Source organism: Macrobrachium nipponense, chromosome 45 (genome assembly GCF_015104395.2).
Source record: "Macrobrachium nipponense isolate FS-2020 chromosome 45, ASM1510439v2, whole genome shotgun sequence".
NCBI classification, from domain to species: domain Eukaryota; kingdom Metazoa; phylum Arthropoda; class Malacostraca; order Decapoda; family Palaemonidae; genus Macrobrachium; species Macrobrachium nipponense.
In genome coordinates, this window is record NC_061105.1 from 37,435,072 (window position 1) to 37,461,578 (window position 26,507).

General features: G+C 39.4%; 2 protein-coding genes across 12 annotated transcripts in view; one reads left to right on the forward strand and one right to left on the reverse strand.

Moving 5' to 3' along the window:
* The window catches only part of LOC135214209 (nucleoplasmin-like protein ANO39), a 48,969-nt gene extending 32,006 nt beyond the window's left edge, over positions 1-16,963 (reverse strand). The window contains exon 1 of the mRNA XM_064248275.1: positions 16,748-16,963. Coding sequence (XP_064104345.1) covers positions 16,748-16,963 — 216 coding nt within the window. The remainder of the gene's footprint in view (positions 1-16,747) is intronic.
* The window catches only part of LOC135214486 (sodium channel protein para-like), a 344,371-nt gene that overhangs the window by 160,826 nt on the left and 157,038 nt on the right, over positions 1-26,507 (forward strand). For all 11 annotated transcript variants that reach the window (XM_064248839.1, XM_064248840.1, XM_064248849.1 and 8 more), the window contains one exon: positions 21,995-22,411. In XM_064248839.1, coding sequence (XP_064104909.1) covers positions 22,265-22,411 — 147 coding nt within the window. In that variant the 5' untranslated portion in view covers positions 21,995-22,264. The remainder of the gene's footprint in view (positions 1-21,994; positions 22,412-26,507) is intronic.

The following is a 26,507-nucleotide window of genomic DNA, read 5'->3' on the forward strand; positions in this document are numbered from 1 at the left end:
TCCGGTTTTAGTTCAAAAAGTGATTTGCAATTTCCCTAAACCGCGATGTTCGATACGTGGCAATTTCTCTGTAAGAAATACAGAATGGCCGTCATTGTGACTTGGAAATTCCGGAGCGTGAATCAGTTCCAGAGGGATGTTGCGAGTGAACAGGCTCTGGTAGACTGAAATCTATTTATCAAAATGAATCGCTAGGTACGGAAGGAGAACATTTATTCGTTGCAGTTTTGATATATGCTTTGCTGAAGAGACAATTAATACGTAATTGGATACAGAAGGAAGATTATTTTTCGCTAAGGATTTTTCAGTGAAGGATAATGTATTGTTGTTGACAATGATGAATCATTTTCCCGTGAAAATTGAAATAATATTTTGATATTGAATATCTTGATATTGGTGAGGATGGAAAATAGTAGTTTTTCAATAGAACATATCACATTTCCCGTTACAGACATCCGTAACATATCCCGTATTGACGGTAGAACCGACTTGTAACTCAGAAGGTGACACCATCTCTTGAGGGCAGAGTGGAGAAACTGATACACATTACTGTGTGAAAACCTCGCTTCAGACATTTCTTGCTGAAGAAGTAATCTGAGATACAGACTTAACTTGTGCAGCCAAGATGTAGATATGAATTAATATTTTTGAGTAGCGAAACGAAACTTCCGTTATCTTATACATACATACGTACTTACACACACACACACACACATACACACACACACACACACACACACACATATATATATATATATATTGATTACAATAACCTCCTCGCTATTGGCAACAGCTGGGTCGTTTCCGATCCCTTAGGCATAGTCCTCCGTTTCGGGCATCACCATACCCTCTTTACCAAGGGCATCAACAGTTCCCTCTCCTGAGGGAGCTCCCGAGCACTGTTTTCTCTGTCAGATGTCTTTGTTGTCGTTTTTATTCGTTCATTTCATCATTACTGGTTATGCCTTTGTTGGTTGTTTGGTGTTTAATGTTGTATATTTTGTTAGCCAACTGAATTCAGTTCCGTTCATTGACATTTCTTAGGTAAGATGATCTGTACTCATCCTTTTTCACTCCTTTTTTTCCTCTTTTCTTTTCGTTTTTCCACTTACTTTGTAAGTTCTTGGTTAACATTCGTGTTTCATAAGAATGAATGCACATTGTTAATAATAATAATAATAATAATAATAATAATAATAATAATAATAATAATAATAATAATAATAACCGATTTTAGCTCTGCAACTGGTATGTTTTCGTTATTGTTATTACAGTGCAATTATTGTCCCTTTTATCAGCAGTAGTATTTAGTAAGTGATATGGGTATACACTCGTTGGGTTTTCATACACACACAAATGTGTTTCATACATTTCATTGAGAAAATGCCCAACTGACTGAACGGCATTAATTGAAACTTATCTAAAAGTAGCAGGAGAGAGAGAGAGAGAGAGAGAGAGAGAGAGAGATATGAGAACCGCACAATACGCATCAGTAGCAATGATGACGTCAGAGAATGACGTCACGTGTCCTTTCGGTTCTCAGAGAAGAACGCAAAAACACGATCACGGAGGTTTTGCTTTTGAACAAGTCTGTGTGCTCTTTTATTATTAGGAGCTGGGTGTGACACCTTGCATACTTAGCCTAAAATGTGATGGTGTCAACGTAGTTTCGTACACATGTACAGAAGCACGTACTATTTCTCTCTCTCTCTCTCTCTCCCCCCCTCTCTCTTTATCTATGTATGTATATCAAATTTATAAATATATATGTATATCAAATTTATATAAATATTATATATATATATATTATAGATATATTATAATATATATATATATCTCATTAATATATATGTGTGTGTGTGTGTGTGTGTGTGTGAGTGTGTGTAAGAAAGCGGAAAAATGGATTGTGTGCTTTTATTTATAAATGAGGGATGTGGAAGGTAAACTTGATAAAAAAACCATCAAGTTCCTTATTCTAATGGGGCCACTCCCTATCGTTGTGCTTAGCGACAGTAATGTTAGTAACGACGGGAGTAACAACCTGGTTATTTCTTCTTCTTCTTTTTCTTCTTCTTCTTCTTCATGAGAAGACTGGAGCTTTGTCTTTGGAAAGGTCACCATCCTATCTGGCTCTCTTAGAATAGCCTCCATCGCATTACTAATTGATTCTCTCTCTCTCTCTCTCTCTCTCTCTCTCTCTCTCCTCTCTCTCTCTCTCTGTACTTACACAAATACTGTAATATTTTTTGGGATTATACACTCGATAAATACATTATGTACAGTATATATTATATATAATATATATATATATATATATATATATATATATATATATATATATATATATATATATATGTTTGAATTTACTTTTATTTATTAATTTATACGAAGTTTACTGTAAAGTATACTTCAGAATGTCCCTGGTGGAAAGTCTCTCTCTCTCTCTCTCTCTCTCAGGGAAAGTATAGAGAGAGAGAAGAGAGAGAGAGAGAGAGAGAGAGAGAGAGAGAGAGAGAGACATTAATACCGGCGTGATATCAGTGGGAGTTAGTTAATAGTTTTTATTGATTACTGTAAGTCACTCAGATATGTTAAAATTTCGTGTTCTTAGAGGTGCAATGTTATTGTTAATACATTATTAGTTACAGACATTCTCATGAAGTTCACCAGAAAGAAAATATGGCCGTTACTGTCAGTAGTCCTGTTAAGAAAAAGAGTAGAAAATATGAAGATATTTATGACTGAAATCACATCAGGATTGGTTAAGGTGTGTGTGTGTGTTTGTGCGTGCTTGTGTGTAGGGAGGTTGTTGCCTTGAGGGAAGTGTATACATGTCGTCATGAAGATAGGAATATGACTGCATGCTTTGTGTATTAATGTGAGCTTATGTGTAGTTGCATCCAATTCCACTGCCCACATCTAAAGCACTAGTCATATTTCCGAGCGTATTTATGACGTGGTCTCTGCATGCGTGTCTTTGGGTGTGTGTGTCTCTGCTGGTGTTTACCTCATCAGACACATTAAAGACTCCTTCCTTGTGAAATGGCTCCGATGAAGAAGAGTGTGGTGGCAGTGGAAAATGGGTGCCAAGCCGGAGTCAGATGGTGTAAAACTTTGACCAATTGTACCATCATGGCAGATCCATAAGTAGAACATTGGTGCGCATTGCAGCCCCACAATCGATTGGTTGCTCTCAGGGGGAGTACCGGGGCTGGGGGAGAGTTCCACAGGGAGTGCCAGGGAGTGCCACCACACAGACCCCTCCTCCCTCCCTCCATCACTCCTGTCCTCCCCCTCCCCCTCCCCCCTCCATCCCGGCAGAAGGCTACCAGATCCCACAGTGAGTGGAAGGACTGGCAAAGGGGTGCATGTTTGGAGGGGGAGGGGGAGGGAGCGAGACAGGGAAAGGGGGTCGATGGGGGCGGCGACGAAGTCGTGACGTCATCGCTCAGCTGCAGACTTCGCTCTTCTCCCTCCCTCTCTCCCTCCCTCCCTCCGTGTCTTTGTTAGCTCCTTACTTCCTTCACCTCCTATTTTTCCTCCTCCTTCTTTTCGTCTCTCTCTCTCTCTCTCTCATATAATATATATATATATATATATATATATATATATATATATATATATATATATATGTATACACATTTATATATGTTGTTCCGTGTTCCTAATTCTTCCTCATCGACCTCACTTCTTACTGCAGCTGCTTTTATTCCTCTTCCACTTCTACCTCTTTCTGTTGCTGCTTTTATTCCTCTTCCACTTCTACCTCCTTTCTGTTGCTGCTTTTATTCCATTTCCACTTCTGCCTCCTTTCTGTTGCTGCTTTTATTCCTCTTCCACTTCTACCTCTTTTCTGTTGCTACTTTTATTCCTCTTCCACTTCTACCTCCTTTCTGTTGCTGCTTTTATTCCATTTCCACTTCTACCTCCTCTGTTGCTGCTTTTATTCCTCTTCCACTTCTACCTCCTCTGTTGCTGCTTTTATTCCTCTTCCACTTCTACCTCTTTCTGTTGCTACTTTTATTCCTCTTCCACTTCTACATCCTTTCTGATGCAGCTTTTATTCCATTTCCACTTCTACCTCCTCTGTTGCTGCTTTTATTCCTCTTCCACTTCTACCTCTTTTCTGTTGCTACTTTTATTCCTCTTCCACTTCTACCTCCTCTGTTGCTGCTTTTATTCCTCTTCCACTTCTACCTCTTTTCTGTTGCTACTTTTATTCCTCTTCCACTTCTACCTCCTTTCTGTTGCTGCTTTTATTCCATTTCCACTTCTACCTCCTCTGTTGCTGCTTTTATTCCTCTTCCACTTCTGCCTCTTTTCTGTTGCTGCTTTTATTCCTCTTCCACTTCTACCTCCTTTCTGTTGCTGCTTTTATTCCATTTCCACTTCTACCTCCTCTGTTGCTGCTTTTATTCCTCTTCCACTTCTACCTCTTTTCTGTTGCTGCTTTTATTCCTCTTCCACTTCTACCTCCTCTGTTGCTGCTTTTATTCCTCTTCCACTTCTACCTCTTTTCTGTTGCTACTTTTATTCCTCTTCCACTTCTACCTCCTCTGTTGCTGCTTTTATTCCTCTTCCACTTCTACCTCCTCTGTTGCTGCTTTTATTCCTCTTCCACTTCTACCTCTTTCTGTTGCTACTTTTATTCCTCTTCCACTTCTACATCCTTTCTGATGCAGCTTTTATTCCTCTTCCACTTCTGCCTCCTTTCTGTTGCTGCTTTTATTCCTCTTCCACTTCTACCTCCTTTCTGTTGCTGCTTTTATTCCATTTCCACTTCTACCTCCTTTCTGTTGCTGGCTGCTTTTATTCCTCTTCCACTTCTACCTCTTTTCTGTTGCTACTTTTATTCCTCTTCCACTTCTACCTCCTCTGTTGCTGCTTTTATTCCTCTTCCACTTCTACCTCTTTCTGTTGCTGCTTTTATTCCTCTTCCACTTCTACCTCCTTTCTGTTGCTGCTTTTATTCCATTTCCACTTCTACCTCCTTTCTGTTGCTGGCTGCTTTTATTCCTCTTCCACTTCTACCTCTTTTCTGTTGCTACTTTTATTCCTCTTCCACTTCTACCTCCTTTCTGTTGCTGCTTTTATTCCATTTCCACTTCTACCTCCTCTGTTGCTGCTTTTATTCCTCTTCCACTTCTACCTCCTTTCTGTTGCTGCTTTTATTCCTCTTCCACTTCTACCTCTTTCTGTTGCTACTTTTATTCCTCTTCCACTTCTACATCCTTTCTGATGCAGCTTTTATTCCATTTCCACTTCTACCTCCTCTGTTGCTGCTTTTATTCCTCTTCCACTTCTACCTCTTTTCTGTTGCTACTTTTTTTCCTCTTCTTCTACTTCTCCTCTGCTTGCTGCTTTTATTCCTCTTCCACTTCTACCTCTTTTCTGTTGCTACTTTTATTCCTCTTCCACTCTACCATCCTTTCTGTTGTTGCTTTTGTTTTATTCCATTTCCACTTCTACCTCCTTTCTGTTGCTGCTTTTATTCCTCTTCCACTTCTGCCTCTTTTCTGTTGCTGCTTTTATTCCTCTTCCACTTCTACCTCCTTTCTGTTGCTGCTTTTATTCCATTTCCACTTCTACCTCCTCTGTTGCTGCTTTTATTCCTCTTCCACTTTTACCTCTTTTCTGTTGCTGCTTTTATTCCTCTTCCACTTCTACCTCCTCTATTGCTGCTTTTATTCCTCTTCCACTTCTACCTCTTTTCTGTTGCTACTTTTATTCCTCTTCCACTTCTACCTCCTCTGTTGCTGCTTTTATTCCTCTTCCACTTCTACCTCCTCTGTTGCTGCTTTTATTCCATTTCCACTTCTACCTCCTCTGTTGCTGCTTTTATTCCTCTTCCACTTCTACCTCTTTTCTGTTGCTGCTTTTATTCCTCTTCCACTTCTACCTCCTCTATTGCTGCTTTTATTCCTCTTCCACTTCTACCTCTTTTCTGTTGCTACTTTTATTCCTCTTCCACTTCTACCTCCTCTATTGCTGCTTTTATTCCTCTTCCACTTCTACCTCTTTTCTGTTGCTACTTTTATTCCTCTTCCACTTCTACCTCCTCTGTTGCTGCTTTTATTCCTCTTCCACTTCTACCTCCTCTGTTGCTGCTTTTATTCCTCTTCCACTTCTACCTCTTTCTGTTGCTACTTTTATTCCTCTTCCACTTATACATCCTTTCTGATGCAGCTTTTATTCCTCTTCCACTTCTGCCTCCTCTGTTGCTGCTTTTATTCCTCTTCCACTTCTACCTCCTTTCTGTTGCTGCTTTTATTCCATTTCCACATCTACCTCCTTTCTGTTGCTGGCTGCTTTTATTCCTCTTCCACTTCTACCTCTTTTCTGTTGCTACCTTTATTCCTCTTCCACTTCTACCTCTTTCTTTGGTTGCTGCTTTATTCCTCTTCCACTTCTACCTCTCTGTTTGCTGCTTTTATTCCCCTCTTCCACTTCTACCTCTTTTCTGTTGCTACTTTTCATTCTCTTCCACTTCTACAATCCTTTTCTGTGCAGCTTTTATTCCTCTGCCACTCCCTCCATAACCTCCTTTGTCTGTTGCTGCTTTTATTCCATTTCCACTTCTGCCTCATTTCTGTGTGCTGCTTTTATTCCGCTTCCCAATTTACACGCCTTTATGTTGTGCGTTTATTCCTTTCCACCTTCTACCTCTTCGTTGCTACTTTTATCCTCTTCCACTTCTACATCTTTCTGTTGCTGCTTTATTCCTATTCCACTTCTGCCTACTCTGTGCTTGCTTTTTCCTTTCCACTTTCTACCTCCTTTCTGTTGCTGCTTTTATTCCCTTTCCACTTCTCGCCTCTTTCTGTTGCTGCTTTCTTCCTCTCCACTGCTACCTCCTTTCGGTTGCTGCTTTATTCCTCTTCCCACTTCTACCATCTTTCTGTTGCTACTTTATTCCTATTCCACTCTACATCTTTCTGTTGCTGCTTTTATTTCCTCTTCCACTTCTGCCTCCTCTGGTGCTGCTTTTATTCCTCTACACTTCTACCTCCTTTCTGTTGCTGCTTTTATTCATTTCACTGCTGCCTCCTTGTCTACGTGATGCTTTTATTCCTCTTCCACTTCTACCTCATTTCTGTTGTGCTTTTATTCTCTTCCACTTCTACCGCTTTCTGTTGCTACTTTTATTCCTCTTCCACTTCTACCGCTTCTGTTGCTACTTTATTCCTTTTCACTTCTACTATCTTTTTTTTCTGTTGCTGCTTTTATCCTCTTCACTTCTGCATCTCTGTTGCTGCTTTATTCCTCTTCCACTTCTACTCCTTCGTTGCTACTTTTATTCTCTTCCACTTCTACCTTTTCGTTGCTATTTTATTCCTCTTTCCCACTTTCTACATCTTTCTGATGCAGCTTTATTCCTCACTTCCACTTCTACATCTTTCTTTGCTGCTTTTATTCCATTATCCACTTCCTTACCTTTCCTTTCCTTTGTTGCTGCTTTTATTCACTTCCCATTCCACTTCACCCTCCTTTCTGTTTGCTTGGTTTACTCCTCTTACCACTTCTACCTCCTATTGCTGTTGCTACTTTTTATTCCTCATTTCACCCTTCTTACCATCTTTTCTGTTGCTTACCTTTTATTTTTCCTCTTCACTTCTGCACCTCCTTTCCTGTTGCTGCTTTCTATTTTTTCCTCTTCCACCTTCTACCCTCCTTCTGTTGCTACCTTTTTAGTTCCTTTTCAATTTCCCACCTTGCTTGCCCACTCCTTGCTTTTTACTGCTGCTTCTTATTCCTCTTTCCACTTCTTACCGCCTTTCTTGCTACTCTATCCTCTTCCACTTTCTACCCTCCTTTCTGTTCGACTGCTTTTATTCCTGCTTCCACTTCTACCATCCTTTCTGTTGCTGCTTTTATTCCCATTTCCACTTTCTGCCTCCTTTCCTCTGGTTGCTGCTTTTATTTTTTCCTCTTTTCCACCTTCTACCCTCCTTTCTGTTGCTACTTTTATTCCTCTTTCCACTTCCTACCGTCTTTCTGTTGCTACTTTTATTCCTCTTCCACTTCTACATCCTTTCTGGATTTTGCAGCTTTTGATTTCCTCTTCCACTTCTACCATCCTTTCCTGTTGCTGCCGTTTTATTCCTCCTTTCCACTTTCTACCTCCTTTTCTGGTTGCTGCTTTTAATTCCTATTTCCACTTCTTGCCTCCTTTCTATTGCTGCTTTTATTTCCTCTTCCACTTCTACCTTCCTTTCCTTTTGCTTGCTTTTATTCCTCTTCCACTGCTACCTCTTTCTGTTTGCTACTTTTATTCCTCTTCCACTTCTACCTCCTTTCTGTTTTGCTTAACTTTTATTCCTATTTCCACCCTTCTACCATCTTTCTGTTGCTTGCTTTTATTCCCCTTTTCCAACTTCTGCCTCTTCCTGTTGCTTGCCCTTTAATTCTTCTTTCACTTTCTACCTCCTTTCTGTTGCTACTTTTATTCCTCCTTCCCTTCTAACCTCTTTCTGTTGCCTAGCTTTTATTCCTTTCCACTTCTTACCATCCTTTCTGATGCCAGCTTTTATTTTCCTCTTCCCTTCTACATCTTTTTGTTGCTGCTTTTATTCCCTCTTTCCACTTCTACCTCCTTTTCTGTTGCTGCTTTTATTTTCCTATTTCCACTTCTGCCTCCTTTTCCTGTTTGCTGCTTTTTATTCCTCTTCCACCCTTCTACCTCCTTTCTGTTGCTTAAGGCTTTTATTCCTCTTCCACTTCCTGCCTATGAAGGGGGTCCTTTCTGTTTGCTGCTTTAGCCATTTCCACTTCTTTTACCTCTTTCTGTTATACTTTTATTCCTCTTCCACTTCTAACATCCTTTCTGATGCAGCTTTTTATTCCCTCTTCCACTTCTTGCCTCCTATGTTGCTTTCGTTATTCCTCTTTCCACTTCTACCTCCTTTCTGTTGCTGCTTTTATTCCATTTCCACTTCTGCCGCCCTTTTATGTTGCTATGCTTTTATTCTCTTCCCACTTCTACCTACCTTTCTGTTGCTGCTTTTATTCCTCTTCCACTTCTACCTCTTTCTGTTGCTTACTACTTTTAGTTTCCTCTTCCAACTTCTACATCTTTCTGTTGCTTGCTTTTTTCCCGTCCACTTCTTTTACCTTCCTTTCTGTTGCCTACTTTTAGGACAGGTCAACCTTCTGCCCTTTTTCTTGTTGCTACTTTATTCCTCTTCCACTTCTACCCTCCTTTTCTGTTGCTTGCTTTTTTCCTCTTCCATTCTTTACTCTTTTCCTGTTTGCTTACCTTTTATTCCTTCTCCACTTCCTACCTTTCTTTGTGTTGCTGCTTTTTATTTTTTTCCTCTTCACCAACTTCTACCTCCTTTCTTTGCTTACTTAGCTTTTATGCCGTCTTCCACTTCTACACCTCTTTCTGTTGCACTTTAGTCACTCTTCCACTTCTTTTACCTTCTTTCTGTTGCTTGCCTTTTATTCCTTCTCCACTTCTACCTTTTCCTTTTTGTTGCTTGCTTTTAGTTCCTCTTCCACTTCTACCTCCTTTCTGTTGCTACTTTTTTTATTTCCTCTTCCACTTCTACCTTCTTTCTGTTGCTGCTTTTAAATTCTTCCTATTTCCACTTCTGGCCTCCTTTCTGTTGGCTGCTTTTGATTCCTCTTCCACTTCTATTACCATTCCTTTCTGTTTTGCCTTGCCTTTTTTATTTTCCATTTCCCTTCTGCCTCCTTTCCTGTTGCTTTGCTTTTATCCTCTTCCCATTCTACCTCCTTTCTGTTGCTTGCTTTTAATTCTCTCCACTTCTACCTCTTTCTGTTTGCGACGATTCCTCTTCCACTTCTACCTCTTTCTGTTGCTGACTTTTATTCCTCTTTTCCACTTCTACCTCCTTCTGTTGCTGCTTTTATTCTCTTCCACTTCTACCTCTTTCTGTTGCTACTTTTATTCCTATTCCCACTTCTACCATCCTTTTCCTGATGCCAGCTTTTATTCTCTTCCACTTCTACCATCTTCTGTTGCTTGGCTTTTATTCCTCTTTCCACCCTTCTACCTCCTTTCTGTTGGCTGCTTTTATTTCCTCTTCCACGTTCTGCCTCCTTTTCTGTTGCTGCTTTTAATTCCTCTTTCCACTTCTTCTGCTCCTTTCTGTTGCTGCTTTTATTCCTCTTCCACCCCTTCTGCCTCCTTTTCTGTTTTGCTGGCTTTAATTCCATTTCCACTTCTATCTGCCTTTCTGTTGCAGCTTTTATTCCTCTTCCACTTGCTTGCCTTCCTTTCTGGCTTGCTGCTTTTTAAATTCCATTTCCACTTCCACCCTTCTTGCCTACCATTTCTGTTGCTGCTTTTTATTCCTATTTCCCACTTCTGCTCCTTTCCTTTTGTTTGCCTGCTTTTATTCCATTTCATCCACTTGCTACTCCTTTCTGTTGCTGTGCTTTTACCTCCATTTCCACTTCTGCTCTCCATTTCTGTTGCTGCTTTAGATTCTATTTACCACTTCTGCCTCGCCATTTCTGTTGCTGCTTTATTTCCTATTCCACTGTTCCTACACTCCTTTCTGTTGCTGCTTTTTTATTGCCTTACTTCCACTTCTGCCTCCTTTCTGTTGCTCGAATTTTATTGCCCTCCACCACTTTCTAACCTCCTTTCTGTTTGCTGGCTTTTATTCCTCTTCCACTTCCTGCCTCCTTTATCCTTTTGTTCGCGCAGCTTATTTTATTCCCTATTCCACTCTACCTCCTTTCTGTTGCTGCTTTTACATTCCTATTTCCAACTTCTACCATCCTTTCTGTTGCTGCTTTTATTCCTTTCCACCAATTCTACCTACTTCTCGTTTCGGATGCTTTTATTTCCATCTTCCACTATTCTGCCTCCTTTCTGTTGCTGCTTTTATTCCTCTTTCCACTTCTGCCTCCTTTCCTTTTTGTTTGCTGCTTTTATTCCTTCCCTTTCCACTTCTCAACTCCTTTCTGGTTTGCCCCTGGCTTTTATTTCGCCTCTTCCACTTCCTTGCTCCCTTTCTGTTGCTAGCTTTATTCATTCTTCCACCTTCTGCCTCCTTTGCTGTTGCTGCTTTCTTTTAGTTCCTCTTCCCACTTTGCCTACCTTTCGTTTTGTTTGCTTGCCTTTTTATTCCACTTTCACTTTCTGCTCCCTTTCTGTTGCTGCTTTATTTTATTTAATCTTTCCACTTATGATCCTTTCTGTTGATGCTTTTATTCCTTTCCATTTTCACTTCTGATCCTTTCTGTTGCTGCTTTTATTTCCATTTCCACTTCTTTACCTCCTTTCTGTTGGCTGCTTTTATTCCTCTTTCCAACTTTTACGCCTCCTTTTTCGTTGGTTCTGCATTTTATTCCTATTTCCACTTCTGCCATCCTTTCTGTTGCTGCTTTTATTCTCTCCACTTTTACCTCCTTTCTGTGCTGCTTTTATCCTTTCCCTTCTGCCTCTTTCTGTTGCTGCTTTTAATTCTCTTCCACTTCTGCCATCCTTCTGTTGCTGCTTTTATTCCCTTTCCCTTCCTGCCCTCTTTCTGTTGCTGCATTTATCCTCTTCCACTTCTGCCTCCTTTCTGTTGCTGCTTTTATTCCTCTTCCATTTCTGCCTCCTTTCTGATGCTCATTTTATTCCGCCTCTTCTTTACATTTTGTATTTGTTTGCTATTCCACTTTCCTTATTTTGTTTTATTTTATTTTTTGCGCTTTTATTCTTTCTGCTATTTTATCTTTCATTATCCTCTGATTCCCCTATTCTCTCATTTTTTGCTATTGAGTTTATTCCTCCTCCTTTTATTCCTTCTCTTTTATTTGTCAGGCTCTCCTTCCTCTTTCACTCCTCTTTCTTCCCGTCTGCCCCTTATCCTGATTTAATTCCTCCTCTTCCTTCTTTGTGTTCCTGTTGTCACTTTTTTCAGTTCCCTTTTCTTCAACACATTATTATTTCCTTTCATGGTGCTTTCATTAGTCCTCCTTCTCTTCCTCCTCCTCCGCTGCTTTTGTTTTCCAGTTTTTCGTCGTCGGTGTTTTTCCAGCTGGTATCTTCTTCGCCTTGAGATGCGCGAGAGGCGAGTCCTGGAAGCCTTTTCATGAATTGGTTGTTAATTATTAAAGATAATGTTCCACCGGACTCTTCTCGGACTTTCTCTGGGGAAAGAACGAACGTTTGTTTGTGTGCGTTTCTCAAACACATTCACGCATACACTCACTCACTCTCATTCACACACACACACACACGTACACACATGTTGAATGATTGAAGGTAGGGGTGGTGTGACTAGTGTGTATTTATAAACGTCTGTGCTTCGGGGGATTAATAAAGTTGCGAATATATATATATATATATATATATATATATATATATATATATATATATATATATATATAGTAATAAATATATTAATAATTATATATATATATATATATATATATATATATATATATATATATATATATATATATATTTTCACATCCGTATACAGATGAATGGAAATATAAGGCTTGTATAGAAGCTGATTTACCAACACCCATGTGTAAACGAATTAAAAATGAGAAGGGTGCACATGGGTGTATTTACAAACCTACGTGAATAGATAAATGAAAATGTAAGTGGGTGTATTACAAGAGTGATTTCGTAAACATCCTTGTACAGATGGAAATGAAAACTGAGGAGCATGAAGAGGTGTGGCGTTTGAACCCGAAAGGTGGTTGTAGAACCTGGCTCGAATGAGGCAACGTTGCAAAGAATTCGGGAAAGAAAGATTTTCTCAGCCGTGAAATTCGAGGATTGAAATATGGAGTTTGAGATCGACATCTTGATCTTGGGCCAGTTTTTGAAAATAATTGGTATTTTTGCTCTCTCTCTCTCTCTCTCTCTCTCTCTCTCTCTCTCTCTCTCTCTCTCTCTCTCTCTCGTTATTATACAATTATTAAGTGTGCAGTGAGTGATTGTAACTGGATGCAGACATACACACACACACATACACACACACACAGTGTCTCAACATTCTGGTTCTTAGTTCTTGGCCTTTTCAGCGACGAATCAGCGTCGGATTACCACCAGCTTCATACTGCTTAGATCAGTAGAGGCCCATTGGATTTTTAGGGGTCGATTTAGGTCTTATCCAGGTGGAGTACGATCGTTATGCCCTGAGCAAATGGCTGATTCGTGTTATAGTTATTTAGTGATACACATTATGCATCCTGTAGTTTGTTGACGTATACATATGAAAGTAAAATCTGATTTGATATTACATTTTGCCTTCCCGGAAATCTACCCATTCTACGGACTCTGTGCACCATATTTCACTTACTAGATCAGAACAAACCCCTCTTGGTTATTGCTATACACCATCGTTACGAGATACTGCGCAATTCTGGCAGCTGTTATGATTTATGTTTTTATACTTGAAGATATACATGAAATCTTTAATCATACTCATTTCATACATTTTATAAGCACTGAAGGCAAGAAGACATTGTTTGATGCCTCTACTCGTTTTTCAAAGTAGGATTCCAGCTCACAAGGAGCGTCATTAGCCTCCTCACAGGGCAGAATCTCCGGTTGGGGGGAATTTGTAATATACTATATATATATATATATATATAATATTATATATATATATATATATATATATATATATGCGTGTGTGTGTGTGTGCGTGTGTGTGTGTGTGTGTGTGTCTGTGTCTGTGTCTGTGTGTGTATTCACATTCATTCATACATACATACATGCAAACCGTTGGGGTGTAAGTGTAAGACTAATTATGTATTGTCTTTCACCCACACTCACACACTCGTTGTTATGGGAAACAACACCATACTTACTAAGAAGAATTTAGCCTTTACTTCAACACTAATCCCGTAATACGTGAAGTTTATTGACTTTTCGTATGCAATTATGTAAACTGTAGTCATTTCGTCCGAAATTATTTTCTTTTATTTTATAGACATTTCTTGAAATTATGTTTAGCTCCCCCACCCCCTCCCCCCACTTGTTTTTTCTGTCCTGCCAATTCTATCTTGTCAACTATGAAACAAAAAAACTCCATTCCTCTTTTGACTAATTTCATGGATTTTTTTTTTTTTTTAGTCGCCTCCTTTTCAGTAACTCACCGTTTATTCATACGCCCTCCCAGTAGTGTTCTTTGCATTTCTATGACCTCATAATACCTTGACTCATTTCTGAAGATATTTTGGGCACAATCTCTGAAAGGTTTCTGGCCCTTTATTTGCTGTGATATTTTTGTGACCGTTCTAATTATATATGTTTTGTGTTTGTTGCCACTGGGCACATAACACCTTTCCTGTAGTAGGAAAAGGGTTACAAGGTACTTGTCAGTGCAACAAGCCCTCAAGTATTCGGCAGTCCCACGTTTTATGTAACCTTCGTCCCTCTTTTGTTTACTTTTCTTTTTTTCGCTGTGTTTGGTCCCTTATTTATCTCTCTCTCTCTCTCTCTCTCTCTCTCTCTCTCTCTCTCTCTCTCTCTCTCTCTCTCTCTCTCTCGAGCAACAACAGATTAGCTTAGAATTCTGGTACTGCTGAATAAAAAAACGAAGTCAGAACATTTTCTCTTTTGTGATGGTGCTTACATGTAACTATCTTTCTCTTTTGAGACGGGTACCCATAATTATGTAAAGAAATGGTTTGTAAAATGATACATACATACGATACATACATATATACATGCATACATACATACATGCATACATAATTAGCCTTAGAGATAGGTCAGTGCATTGCTAGGTAGATCCGAGGTACTTGAATATTAATTAAAATTAACTGACACTGATATCCGTAATACTCCTAAATGTCCTTTTATGAGTTTTCTGTGTGGCCTGCAACACTTTCTTTGAGTTGCACAAGTATTTCTCACCAGTCACCTGAAATACTGTTTTGGAACGAAAGGTTTGCCTCCTTCCCTTTCCTTCGGAGCAGCCTGAGACCAAAAACTTGATTTGGGTTTTGTGTGAGAAGTTACTATTACCGTTTCTCTTTATCGGAGAATTCCTACTGAAGAATGTTTCAGCAGTGTCTCAGATGTAAAGACATATCCTCGCGAACTGAATTAGATTGGCGTGCATACTCATGTGCGTGCGTTCGCCTTTATATATGTATCTATGTATGTGTGCATATGCTTTATAAACACGTAAACGTATACCGAGAAAAGAATATGTGTCCATTTCTTTCAACAGCCATACTGAAGGCATGACTTTCGTGTTTTGTCTTCATCATCTCTATCTTCCCATCGTTTCCCATTTCATCCCAGGAGAACAATTCTTTGTGTGTAGCCTTCATCTTCCTGTTGGGTCTTGATTTCTCTTCATTTCAGTTCATCCCTGAACAGGAGGTGCCTTTCTTGCCTCTTTGGCATTCATCATTTCCAATATTCCTTCCCATTTGTTCTTCCTTTTTTCCTATTTTTCAAAATGAGGATATTCCTATCTTCCGTCGACCCGTATCTTCCCATCGTATCATTATCTTCCTACTATCTGACCCTTCTCGTCCTCTTTTGTTCAGAAGTCATCCGTAAGACTCCTGTCTTGCGGACCTGGCCGTGCTTTCCCTCCCTCTTTATGTTTCCTTAGTCTCTCATTCCTTCTTTCCTTATAATTGTCCGTTCTTCCTTTCTTTGCCTTCCCTGCAGACGCTCCCTTCTTCAGACTAGATTCCTTTCCCAGCATAAGTCTTGGTTTACCTTCCCTTCCTATCCACATTTCTCACATGTTTATCATTCATACTTGTATTATTCCTCGTACCCTTCATACCCTCCAGAATGTGCATCCTGATCTTACCTACTTATTTATATTTCCTACTTTTTTCATTCCTAATCTTCCTTTTATTTACTCAGACGCCTTTCTCCCTTTCCATTATCTTCGATTCTTCCCAATAAATGAGGTTTTTAGAGGCAGAAAGATCTTCCTAGATAGGAGTCAGGCATTGGAAAGGCCATCGCTTTGAAGCCTCGTACCCCAGTGCCGGGATGGCACTCGTACGCGTCGTCAGCTTTAGGCAGGAGGAGAGAGAGAGAGAGAGAGAGAGAGGTCTCTTTGACGTTCTGGTGCTCTCTCTCTTCTCTCTCTCTCTCTCTCTCTCTCTCGTCCGGTTTCGATATGAAATAGTGTTCGGATGTTTTAGATGCCCGAATTCTCTCTCTCTCTCTCTCTCTCTCTCTCTCTCTCTCTCTCTCTCTCTCTCTCTCTCTCCCTCATGTATATTCTTTGCATCGTCAATGAATGATTTAGATGATCCACATGAATACCATATGCAAGGAGTTACAAGGATTAGGATGTCTCAAAGACTTGTTAGTCCATCCGAGGATACATCGTGTGCTCACCTATCTCTTGGAGCAGGTTTTACTGTTCATTCACTGTATCCTAATGATTTTGTCTAGCTTTCTTTTAAACTCTTCCACACTATTGCTGTTTACAACTCCTGGTAGCAGTTTATTCCATGTGTCACATATCTTGTATGTGAAGCAGTTCCCACAATGAGATGTGTTGCATCTCTTCAGTTCTAGTTTCCACCCATTATTTCCTGTCTGGTTTTCGTTTAATGTAAATAGGTTACGGTCTACTTTTGTTATGCCTTTCAGTATTTTGAACGTTTCTATTAGTTGTCCTCGCAATCGTCGTGTTTCTAAGCCATACATGTTCAGGCTCTCTAGTCGTCTTCGGTAACCTATTTGCCTGATGGATGGAATTAACTTTGTGGCTCTTGCTTGTACTCCTTCTAATCTATTTATGTCCTTTCTTAGTGTTGGTGACCGAATCTGTACTGCATATTCAAGATGAGGTCTAACTGTTGATGTGTAGCGCTGCAGCATCGTTTCCGTGTTTCTGTATTTGAACTGCCTCTTTATGTATCCCACTAGCTTCTGTGCCTTCTTTTCAGTTTTGATGGACTGTTTTGTGTATTTTACGTCCTTGTTGGTAATGACTCCACGGTCCTCTTCTTGTTCTACACTATACTCTGTTTTTTTCCATCTGTCCATCTGCCTGTAGTGTTTTCGTATGGTAACACTGCGTCCCGGGCTTTAAACAGTTACGCTATGTCTAAGTTTTAGGTGGATAAAAGGATATCTGGGTGTACATTTGCAACTGAGAAGTGTTTTAATAATTTACTGTATGCGAATTACACCGTTAATATTCGAAATATTATATTATTTAAAGCCCGGGACGCAGTGTTACCATGTGCAAACACCACAGGCGGATGGACAGATGGAAAAAAACAGAGTATAGTTATGTCATTCCCAAGCTGCATGAAGTTGGCATTAGGGTGGTTTCTTCCTATTTGTAACACTACACTTATCCAAGTTAAAAGGCATTTACCATTTTTCTTGACAACTCTCCTATTTTCTTTAGATCATTTATTAAACTTTCCACTGTATCTGGGTCTGCTGCACTTACACCTAGTTTGGTGTCATCTGCAAGTTTGGGTATCCTGCTAGTTAAGTCTGCATCAATGTCATTAATGTAAATCAAAAACAAGAGAGGGTCAAGAACAGAACCCTGAGGAACTCCGCTTGTTACATCTGCCCATTCTGATTCTTCACCATTTATTACGACTGTGTTTTCTGTAAGTTAGCCAGTCTTCGATCCAGTCTGCCATTTCTCCTACAATTCCTAAAGCTCTAACTTTTGTCATTAGTTTCTTGTGTGGAACTTTGTCAAAGGCCTTTTGGAAATCTAAGTAGAGTATATCTATTGCTCCACTACTGTCGTAAATACCAAGAGCTTGTTTTGAAAAAACCCCAAGAGGTTTGATAGGCAGGATCTGTTTTGTCTGAAACCGTGTTGGCTGTTTCACAACAAATTGTTTCTATTTATATTTGTCAACTATCGTGCAGTTTTGTCCAATACCTGTATGGTATTACTAATCGGTTTTACTTAATCAGCAGCGAAGAAACACAATTACGGAAGACTCTCTCTCTCTCTCTCTCTCTCTCTCTCTCTCTCTCTCTCTCTCTCTCTTTCGCGGCATAGACCGTTTCATTCTGTTGGTTTTTATGTATTTGTTACTTACTTTTTCTACCACACACTCACACAGAATTATTATTATTATTAATATTATTATTATTATTATTATTATTATTATTATTATTATTATTATTATTATTATTATTATTATTATTATTATTATTATTATTAGTTATTATTTGGCGTCCATGTCATTTTCTTCCTTTAAAATGTACTTTCACTATTAATCCCTTCCGTCTAAATATTTTATGAATTGTGTATATGTACATATATGTGTGTGTAATGTGTGTGTGTTTATACATACACTTGTATTTTCATAGACTTAGACATTCCTTTGAATTATTAAAAATATACGCACTTCAGTTCTTATCTCGAAATTAGCCTTAGACCTTTCAAATACCCACTTTCGTCCTTAGTGGCCCCAGGTCAAAATCTGCTTCGTTCCATTAGTTTTCCGCTGATGGTCGATTGGTTTCAGGTACCCATCTCTCTCTCTCTCTCTCTCTCTCTCTCTCTCTCAATGAACTTTATCACTTTTGCCTCTCTAAGTTTTTCTTATCCACCCACCCACTATATTATTTTTCTTTATCTCTGTTGTCCTATATATATTGCATTTGGTTTTCTTCTTTATTGTACTTAACGACAGTCTCCGAACACCTGTAAAACTCAATGAGGTCAATGGAAACTCTACTTACCTTGGCCTGCCTAAATGATCTCGCCAGGCTACCTCTTCTCATTGCGTACATGCGGGGAAATCTGCGATCCTCTGATTATTATTATTATTATTATATTATTATTAAAAAATCCTCATAGTAGCACGAGTCTTCAAATGGAGAAACAAATCCACAGTTATGTAAATGTACATACACTTAAATTTAAAACTTTAAGGATAGCTTTCGGGAATCGCACAGATTCCCGCCGAAAGCTATCCTTAAAGTTGTAAATTTAAATATATTATATACATTTACATAACTGTGGATTTGTTCCTCCATTATTGTTATAATTATTATTCAGAAGATGAAACGTATTCTTATGGAACGAATCCACTGCGGCCATTGACTCGAAGTTCAAGCTTCCAAAGAACATGTTACTCATTAGAAGCAAGAAAAGGCAAAGGGAATACAGAAAGAAGAGATTTCGCTTATTAAAACAGATAAAGAGAATTAAAAAATAGATAAAATGCACTAAAGCATAAGTAGAATAGTATCAGGGTAGTAATGAAGTTCTGAAGTTCCACAGTCCCCGAACGGTGTGAGGAGTAAAGGACCTCTCGAACTGAGAAGTTAGACAGCGAGGCTAAACATGGACTGCACATTGGTGCTGCTCTTCAGCGAATCTGGTTTTTCTCTCTCGGCAGGTAAAGGCGATCAGGGGTCAATTGTGAACGAGAAAGGAATACAACTTATGAAAAAGTGGCAAACGAGAGACGATCTGTCGATGGTCCAAGTCATAACTGCTACTGTTACGAAACGAGAAACCTACCTCTACGAACCACTCTTCCTAAAAGAGATAAATCTCTGGCAGAAGAGACATCCACACCGGAGAATAGTATGCCAGTAAAGGAAGTGCAAATGACCTCAAACGGGTTGCACTGATCTTGTCGCTTGTAAATATGGGTATGAGGGAGGCTTTACGAACAGTATCTGACTTCGGTGCGGCTCTTGCTGAAACTTTATTAGATGTTTCTCAAATGTTAGGTGTGAGTCAAAAGTTGCACTTAGAACAGTGAAAGCTCCTGACTCATTCAGCAAAGTCCCGTCCACCTGAAGGGGAGTGTCGGTGGAAAAGCTGTACGAGATCTGCTAACCAACAATGTCGATATTTAGGATGCTGACAAGTTTTGGAATTTTCTTTTGGCTTTTTTGTTTTTTGACCCACAACTTTCTCTCCAGAATTCTCTAGTTCCTTCTTTATCATAATAAAATGAAACGGCACTTCTTGAAGTTCTCGGCTTTAAAGATTCTATTTTCCTCTATCGATGAATGGGAATGAGTTCGGGATCGTCACGAGGAATCGACCAGATTTCCTACTGATTTATGAATGAAATGATTTTAGTCGCGTGATTTCATTCCGATTTAGTTGTAAAAACAGAAAAGAAAGTTACTCATAATATTTTTCTTTCTCTCTCGTTTTTTTAACATCGAAAATGCTCAGACTGGAGTGCGCCAATATCTCACTTCCGGTAGAAACGTGGCACCGGTGTCGTCTGCTGGAATCGCAGCAGGAAAAGTATGATAAGCAGGAGGCCGCACCTGCTTGGATGTGCCCCCCGCCCCCACACAACCTCTTCAGTTCACAATTTCCCAGTTGTCAGGTCGAAGACTTTCTCGCCCTTGGACTGGATATGTTATTGAACTTCTCAGCTAAATTGTATGATTTCAAGTAGTCTTCAAGTGAGACTGTGGTCGAGTATACCATACAGAATCTGATTCAGAATTGTTTCGGTCTTTGGTAGTTATGTTGTGAATTGTGCATTACCTATACAAATACCATCATAAACGAATAGATTATTGCTGTTTTGTAATGAAAGTACTCTGTTACGTATGTAATCGTCTAATTAACGTTGACTTTTGCCGATATCACAATTTTATCTCTCGATGTTGGGATATCGAATGTAATACAGTGATTCCCATATACCAAAAAAAAAAAGTATGGTAATGAAAGGGAAACTGTAGTTTGGCGGTCAACATATCGAGATATCTAGCCGTGATGTGTAAGGCTTGGAGAAATAAAAAAAAAACTGTTTTTGATTATTTTCCTAGAGATTTTTAAAGAGGTTTTTATGACTGAGGTGGATTCATGGCTACTGAAAGTTTTAATAACTTTAAATTTCGATCTTTCGTTTGTTATTTATTGAAACTAAATTAATTGATGTAATTTGACACCATGGTCTTGGGAGCTATTTTCGTGCATGACTTCCGAAACTCCTTTCCATGTAGCCTGTTAACTCTTGATAGCTATTGTCCTATTGTTGGATAATTGAGCTTGAGTATTAAGGACAAAATAGCTCCAACTGTTGGTTGTTACTGACCTTGGCTGTCTCAAACTATTGATATTTCGGAGTCCATAACATCCCACGTCATTCTAGCGATCGTTGGCAATTGGCCATTATGGCTTCAGGAAATGTTGGCAAATTGTATTAAAGTTTATCGTTATCTTTTTAAGTAAAGGGGGGGGGGGGGCTAATATCTTGCAGGTTCGTTAGGGCTAGGTATATCTATAGCTGTAAAGTCTTGATGACTTAACGGGGGTGAAAAATTGACTGACGCAATAGACACTGGGAATTTCGTGATGGGTGTTACTTATTCTAATAGCAACTTCCCGTTGGGGGGTTAGTGCCGTCAGTGCATCTCACGAGGTGTACTGTAGTGATTGCTGAAGGCACCTAATTTCATCTAGATTTTAGCCTTTTACTTGACATCCATTCCTCTTCCTTTTTTTTCATCTTGGTATCCAAACTCAGTAACTGTTGGTTGTTTCTGCTATTGTGAGGTTTCTTTCAGTTTCAATTGCAGGTCCTGCTACTTGATATTACTTACAAATTAAAGTAACGAAGATAATTATAATAACTAATTATCCTTTTGGAGATCCAGAACTCAGTACCATGTCACAGGTCACTATTGTAAACAAATTTCTGTTATTCTGTCTTGGTTATTGCATGTGAACTCTAGATTATATTCACTTCAAAAGAGGATTTTGAAGATATTTAGGGTATGTAGATTGGTCATTATGTATTACTCACTATTACCTGTATTATTAGTATCCATGGATGTTATTTGATTGTTATTTTTGCTTTAGTTCTGTTTTTGTTTTTTCCAGCATTTTCATCTATGAATGACTTTTACCTTGCATACTCATATCATTGTGGTTGTTGTCGTTTATACGATAAATGATGTTTCATCATATAAATACTGTAATAATGATCATGATGACAGTTTTTTTCTTGCTGCCATTATTGCAAATACCATTAATCATTTGTCAGCTTTTTGAGATGAAACGCGCCTAGTCCCTTTCGTCACTAAATGCTTCCTTCTCTTCTCCCTCAGTGGTGGAGCTGCTGGAGGAGTGAGGGAGAAGCAGTGGCCACCGAACAAGACTTACTAGAGCAGAAGCAGCAGCAGCAGCAGCAGCAGCAGCAGCAGCGGCAGCAGCGGCAGCAGCAGGAGCGTCTTCATCATTTTCATCCTCATCAGCAGCAGCAGCAGCAGCAGCAGCAGCAGCAGCAGCAGCAGCTTTATCAGCAGCAGCAGTATCGTCTGGGCGAAGGTAGAGTAAGCTGGGCAGCGGACATGAACACTGCTCAGCTGTAGAAGACCATGAGCGAAGAATCGGAGTCCTTAAACGAGGAGGAACGCAGTGTTTTTCGCCCGTTCACCCGAGAGAGTCTCGCCGCCATCGAAGCTCGCATCGCCGAGGAAAATGCCAAAAAGACCGAATTACAAAAGAAGAAGGACGAGGGGGAGGTGAGGCACAAGTCACGATCGAAGCCATAACTCAGTTGTTTGTTTGTTTGTTTTTTTATGATAGGCTTTGATTTTTTTTGCAAAGGGAGACTTAGAGAGTAAAGTTGTTAAATTCCTGTGGTTCAACTGGAAGACATAGGGTCTACTGTTCAACTTTTAAAAGGGTCCCTTTTTCAGTTGAGAGATTTAGAAAGAAAGGCTTCAATTCCACTAGGTTCCACTAGTCCCGATTCGGAGGATCATCTTTACAAAGGGAAATATTGAAAGTCAAGTTATAAGTCCTGTGATTAGAGTGGGAACAAATGATCCACATTCATGTAGAATGTCCTCTATTTTCAGTATGGGATTCCTAAGGTCATGTGTTCAATCTTGAATTTGAATTGGAAATTTGGGGTCAACTGATGTACTTTTTAGAGAGTCCCTTTTCATGATAGTGGAGTTATAGGTACTAGTATTTCAATACCCTCAGTGTCTACTGACGGAGTGTCAAGGGCAGTATTCCAAGACTTGTGGTTAAGGATTTCAGCTCCAGGAAGATGAAGTTTTCAATTGATCCAAGGAAATGAACAGTAAAACCACACGATTGTCATGAGACCCAAATTTTGTACTGTTTTAGGAAGTCTGATCATACTAGGACCACTCAGTAACCTCAATTCTCAAGCACTGTGAATATAGGACTGTTTGTGTGGAATCCTTCTTTGACAGTTAAAGGGTCAAGGGAGGATCTGCCTAAGGGGAAGAGTCCTAGAGTATATATTCTATTTCCCAATATCAGTGACTCGAGATATCCGGATTTTCGTTTAATTTCTTTAATTTCATTAAAAGGTTTTGGAATTAATTTGTAGAGTATTGGCACTTCAAAGTCATTTGTTGTCGTTAAATTCTCGGCAGGATTTTAGCAGTTTCCTAAGAGGAAATTCGATTTTGTCACGTATTTCAAATATTCTGTTGGGCGATCTCAAGACTTTGTCACCATGAGGTTAGAATCAGTTATTTTGGGACAATTATCAGAAGTCACGGGGCTTTGTTAATAATGTTAAATACCTAGAGGTCAGGGTAGGTTGACCCTATACTTAAAAAAAAGTAGAAACTATTTCTTCTGCCTTTGTACTTCATTCATGCTGTATTTTTTTCTGTTCTGACATGACATGCTCAGGAGGGAGGGCAACCATAGTCTTCACTCACTTGGACCGTCCGTTTTTCGAATATCATTGTAGAATTTTGACTGGTCTGTTAGAGTCATTCGTAAAGTATATACTTATGAAGTCACCATATTAATAGTCAGCCCAGTCAGCCTTGACAAAATCCACAGTCGAAGCTAATAGTATTTAGATGCCATTTTCAAGGTATCATGTCATTATAAATTTGGCCCTTGTTGACCTTTTTTTCCTTTGAGTCATATTGTTATGAGAACATTGAGTTATAAGCCAAAAAGTAAAGTATATGAATGTGGGGCAGAAACTGAGCAGCGGTGCTCAGTGTGAAACCAACCTGTGTCCGTGGGTGAAGGAAGACCCGATTTGCGTTGCCCTCCTTTCCAGTGTACTACCTTTAATGTCGTCCAGTATTAATCATGATGATGTTTTATAAATGTGTAGTTGATTGCCTTACTGTTTCTCCCTGTACCTTTTTCAGTAGCGTTCTATCTTGCAAGCTGTCAGCTGTTTATAGTTGTTGGCCCACTTATTTTATGTGCCCCCAAACTTGTTGTTGTTGTTTTGTTTTTAATGTTTTACATGTTGTCAAGAGATTCATCTGTAGAATTTAATGTGTCTGTCAGTTTCATGTCTCTTTAGTGTTATCTTTTTAGAGTTTAGAAAAGATATATGTGTGTATGTCTTGACCCAATTTGTTCCATTACGACCCCTTACATAGTGTTTTCGTTCTTGTTACTCCCTTTTATATTGTGCTGGTGCCCCCCATCCGCCCCTTACCCTTCCATGACCACTTCTATACCTACTTTATACCCTTTTAACGACTAACTTTGGTTTTGTTAATTAAAGAAGAGCATTTTCAGAATCTGGTTACTTACACTGTCCTTCTATCATAGCGGGATGTCTTGATTTGATTTGGCATCTCATGAAATATAAAGTTAATAATTCAGGAAAAAATAAATCTTAATCAATTCCACACGTCCCTTATGCATTGACCCGAATATTATGGCAACCCGAACTTTAAAATAAATCCTCGTTAAATAATTTCCCAAACTACAGTTTCAAGATAAGGTCAACTTCAAAGATAAATATTGAGGTCAGTTTGAAGACAGAATAAGAGCTACGGAACCGCAGGTAGCTTCTCGAACAGAATTAACACGTCAGACTTCTGAACCCTTTGCAAACTTTGAACTTCACTATCCTTTCGACCTCATGTCTTGAATTCTCAGGACTTCTGGAGTCCTCGTGGTATCCTGCCAGTGGTAATCCTTTTGAATCCCTCGCCCCATCCCACTTTTACCTAACAGCATTAATCTACAGTCCATATCCCCCAACCTATTTTATTTTCTTCCACTATATATCAACGGTGTCCTCATCTGCTATGTAGAGTAGCTTGTCAATCGGTATTTCCCAAAAAAAGAATAAATTAGTGTTTCTTCAGTCTAGAGGTGTTTGGTCGACAAATAAAATTAGCATTAGCATTAGAGAAAAACAAGTATTATTTGAATGTCTTATCTGAAAGTATATTATCTTTTCAAGGTGATTTTAGAAGTGTTTGTCGACTGAGAATAGAATTAGATTTTATCAAAAGGGACCTCATTTTGTCCACAGCCCCATCCTTTGGCCAAAGGAACTTTGATTAGTCAGTATCTCCACCAAGAGTTCATGATCCATTTCCCCTGATAGGCATCTGAGTTTTGGTTATCCTGGACTCACATAGAAGTCAGGTCATGACCTCTTGTTTTACTCAATGACTTATGACTAAGGACTAATGTCGTGTCTTTGCATATACTGATTCTAACAGCGTTCCAAAATGACCTGCATTTACTTAAAAACTGGAATAGTTTCATGACATAAAAAAAAGACATACGTATTGTACACTTTTCGCGGAATGACAGATTCTCTTAGCTGGAAGAGTTTCATTCCTTAAAAGGGAGAATTCGAAAGAAACGTTGAATCTCCCAACTCGGAACGACATTATCGGCAAGCCTGGTCCAATGATCGACCATGACGCCTTCAAGAGACAACACATATTTGTACACGATCGTTTTCTTCGCTGCTGCAAATGAAATTCAAGTCCTTTGTACGATAATCCGTCATCCCAGAACTTCCGCAGTGCCATGTTTATTGCTCTCATGTTCCTGACCTTTTACCGGTTGGCGACGGTGGCCTCTGACCTAAGCTTGTTACCCCTTAATGACATTTTACGGGGTTTCGCCCGATGATCGATGATTCCCCGCTTTGATAACCTATTGCGGTTTGTTTTTGCTGAGGTGTTGCCTCGCGTGACCTTTCAACGTAATGAGCAGAACTGCCTTTCACTGCCCTACATAGAGGAAGTTTCTGATCGGATTCTGACTCCCGGTTGGACGTCCTTCGACGCCTCTTTGCCTTTCTGCGGTCTTCTCCCAGCTGGCTAGGAAGGCAAAGAGTTCGATTTTCTGGATTAGGAATGTAGATATACTTTTCTCTCGTGATATTTAATCATACAGTGTCGACAAAGTGTGAAAGACTGATGTGATTCGAGTTTCTCCTTTACATGTCCAAATTTCATGAGATTCTAGTATCACTTAGCTTCCAGTTGTGGCGTGATTCTGGTATCTTAAAGCTTCCAGCGGTGATGAAATAAGGTTTCTTACCTTCCAACAGTGACGAGTGTCTTCCAACGTTTTTTGAGATTCTGGTACCTATTAGCTTTCAGTAGTGGCAAGATTCTGTCATCTCTTAGCTTCTAGGGACGGCAAGATTCCAGTAACTTGATGCTTCCAACTCTTCCAGGCGGTACTTAAATTGGCAACACTATTAAGATTTCGGTATGGGCAAATACTACAAATACGACAGCATTTTTTGCCTTCCAGTTTTGGGAAGTTCCAGCTTTGAATGTGATTCCCAAGGTGCTGGAACTCAAGTATTGTATGCAAACCTTTCAGTAGTACTAAGAT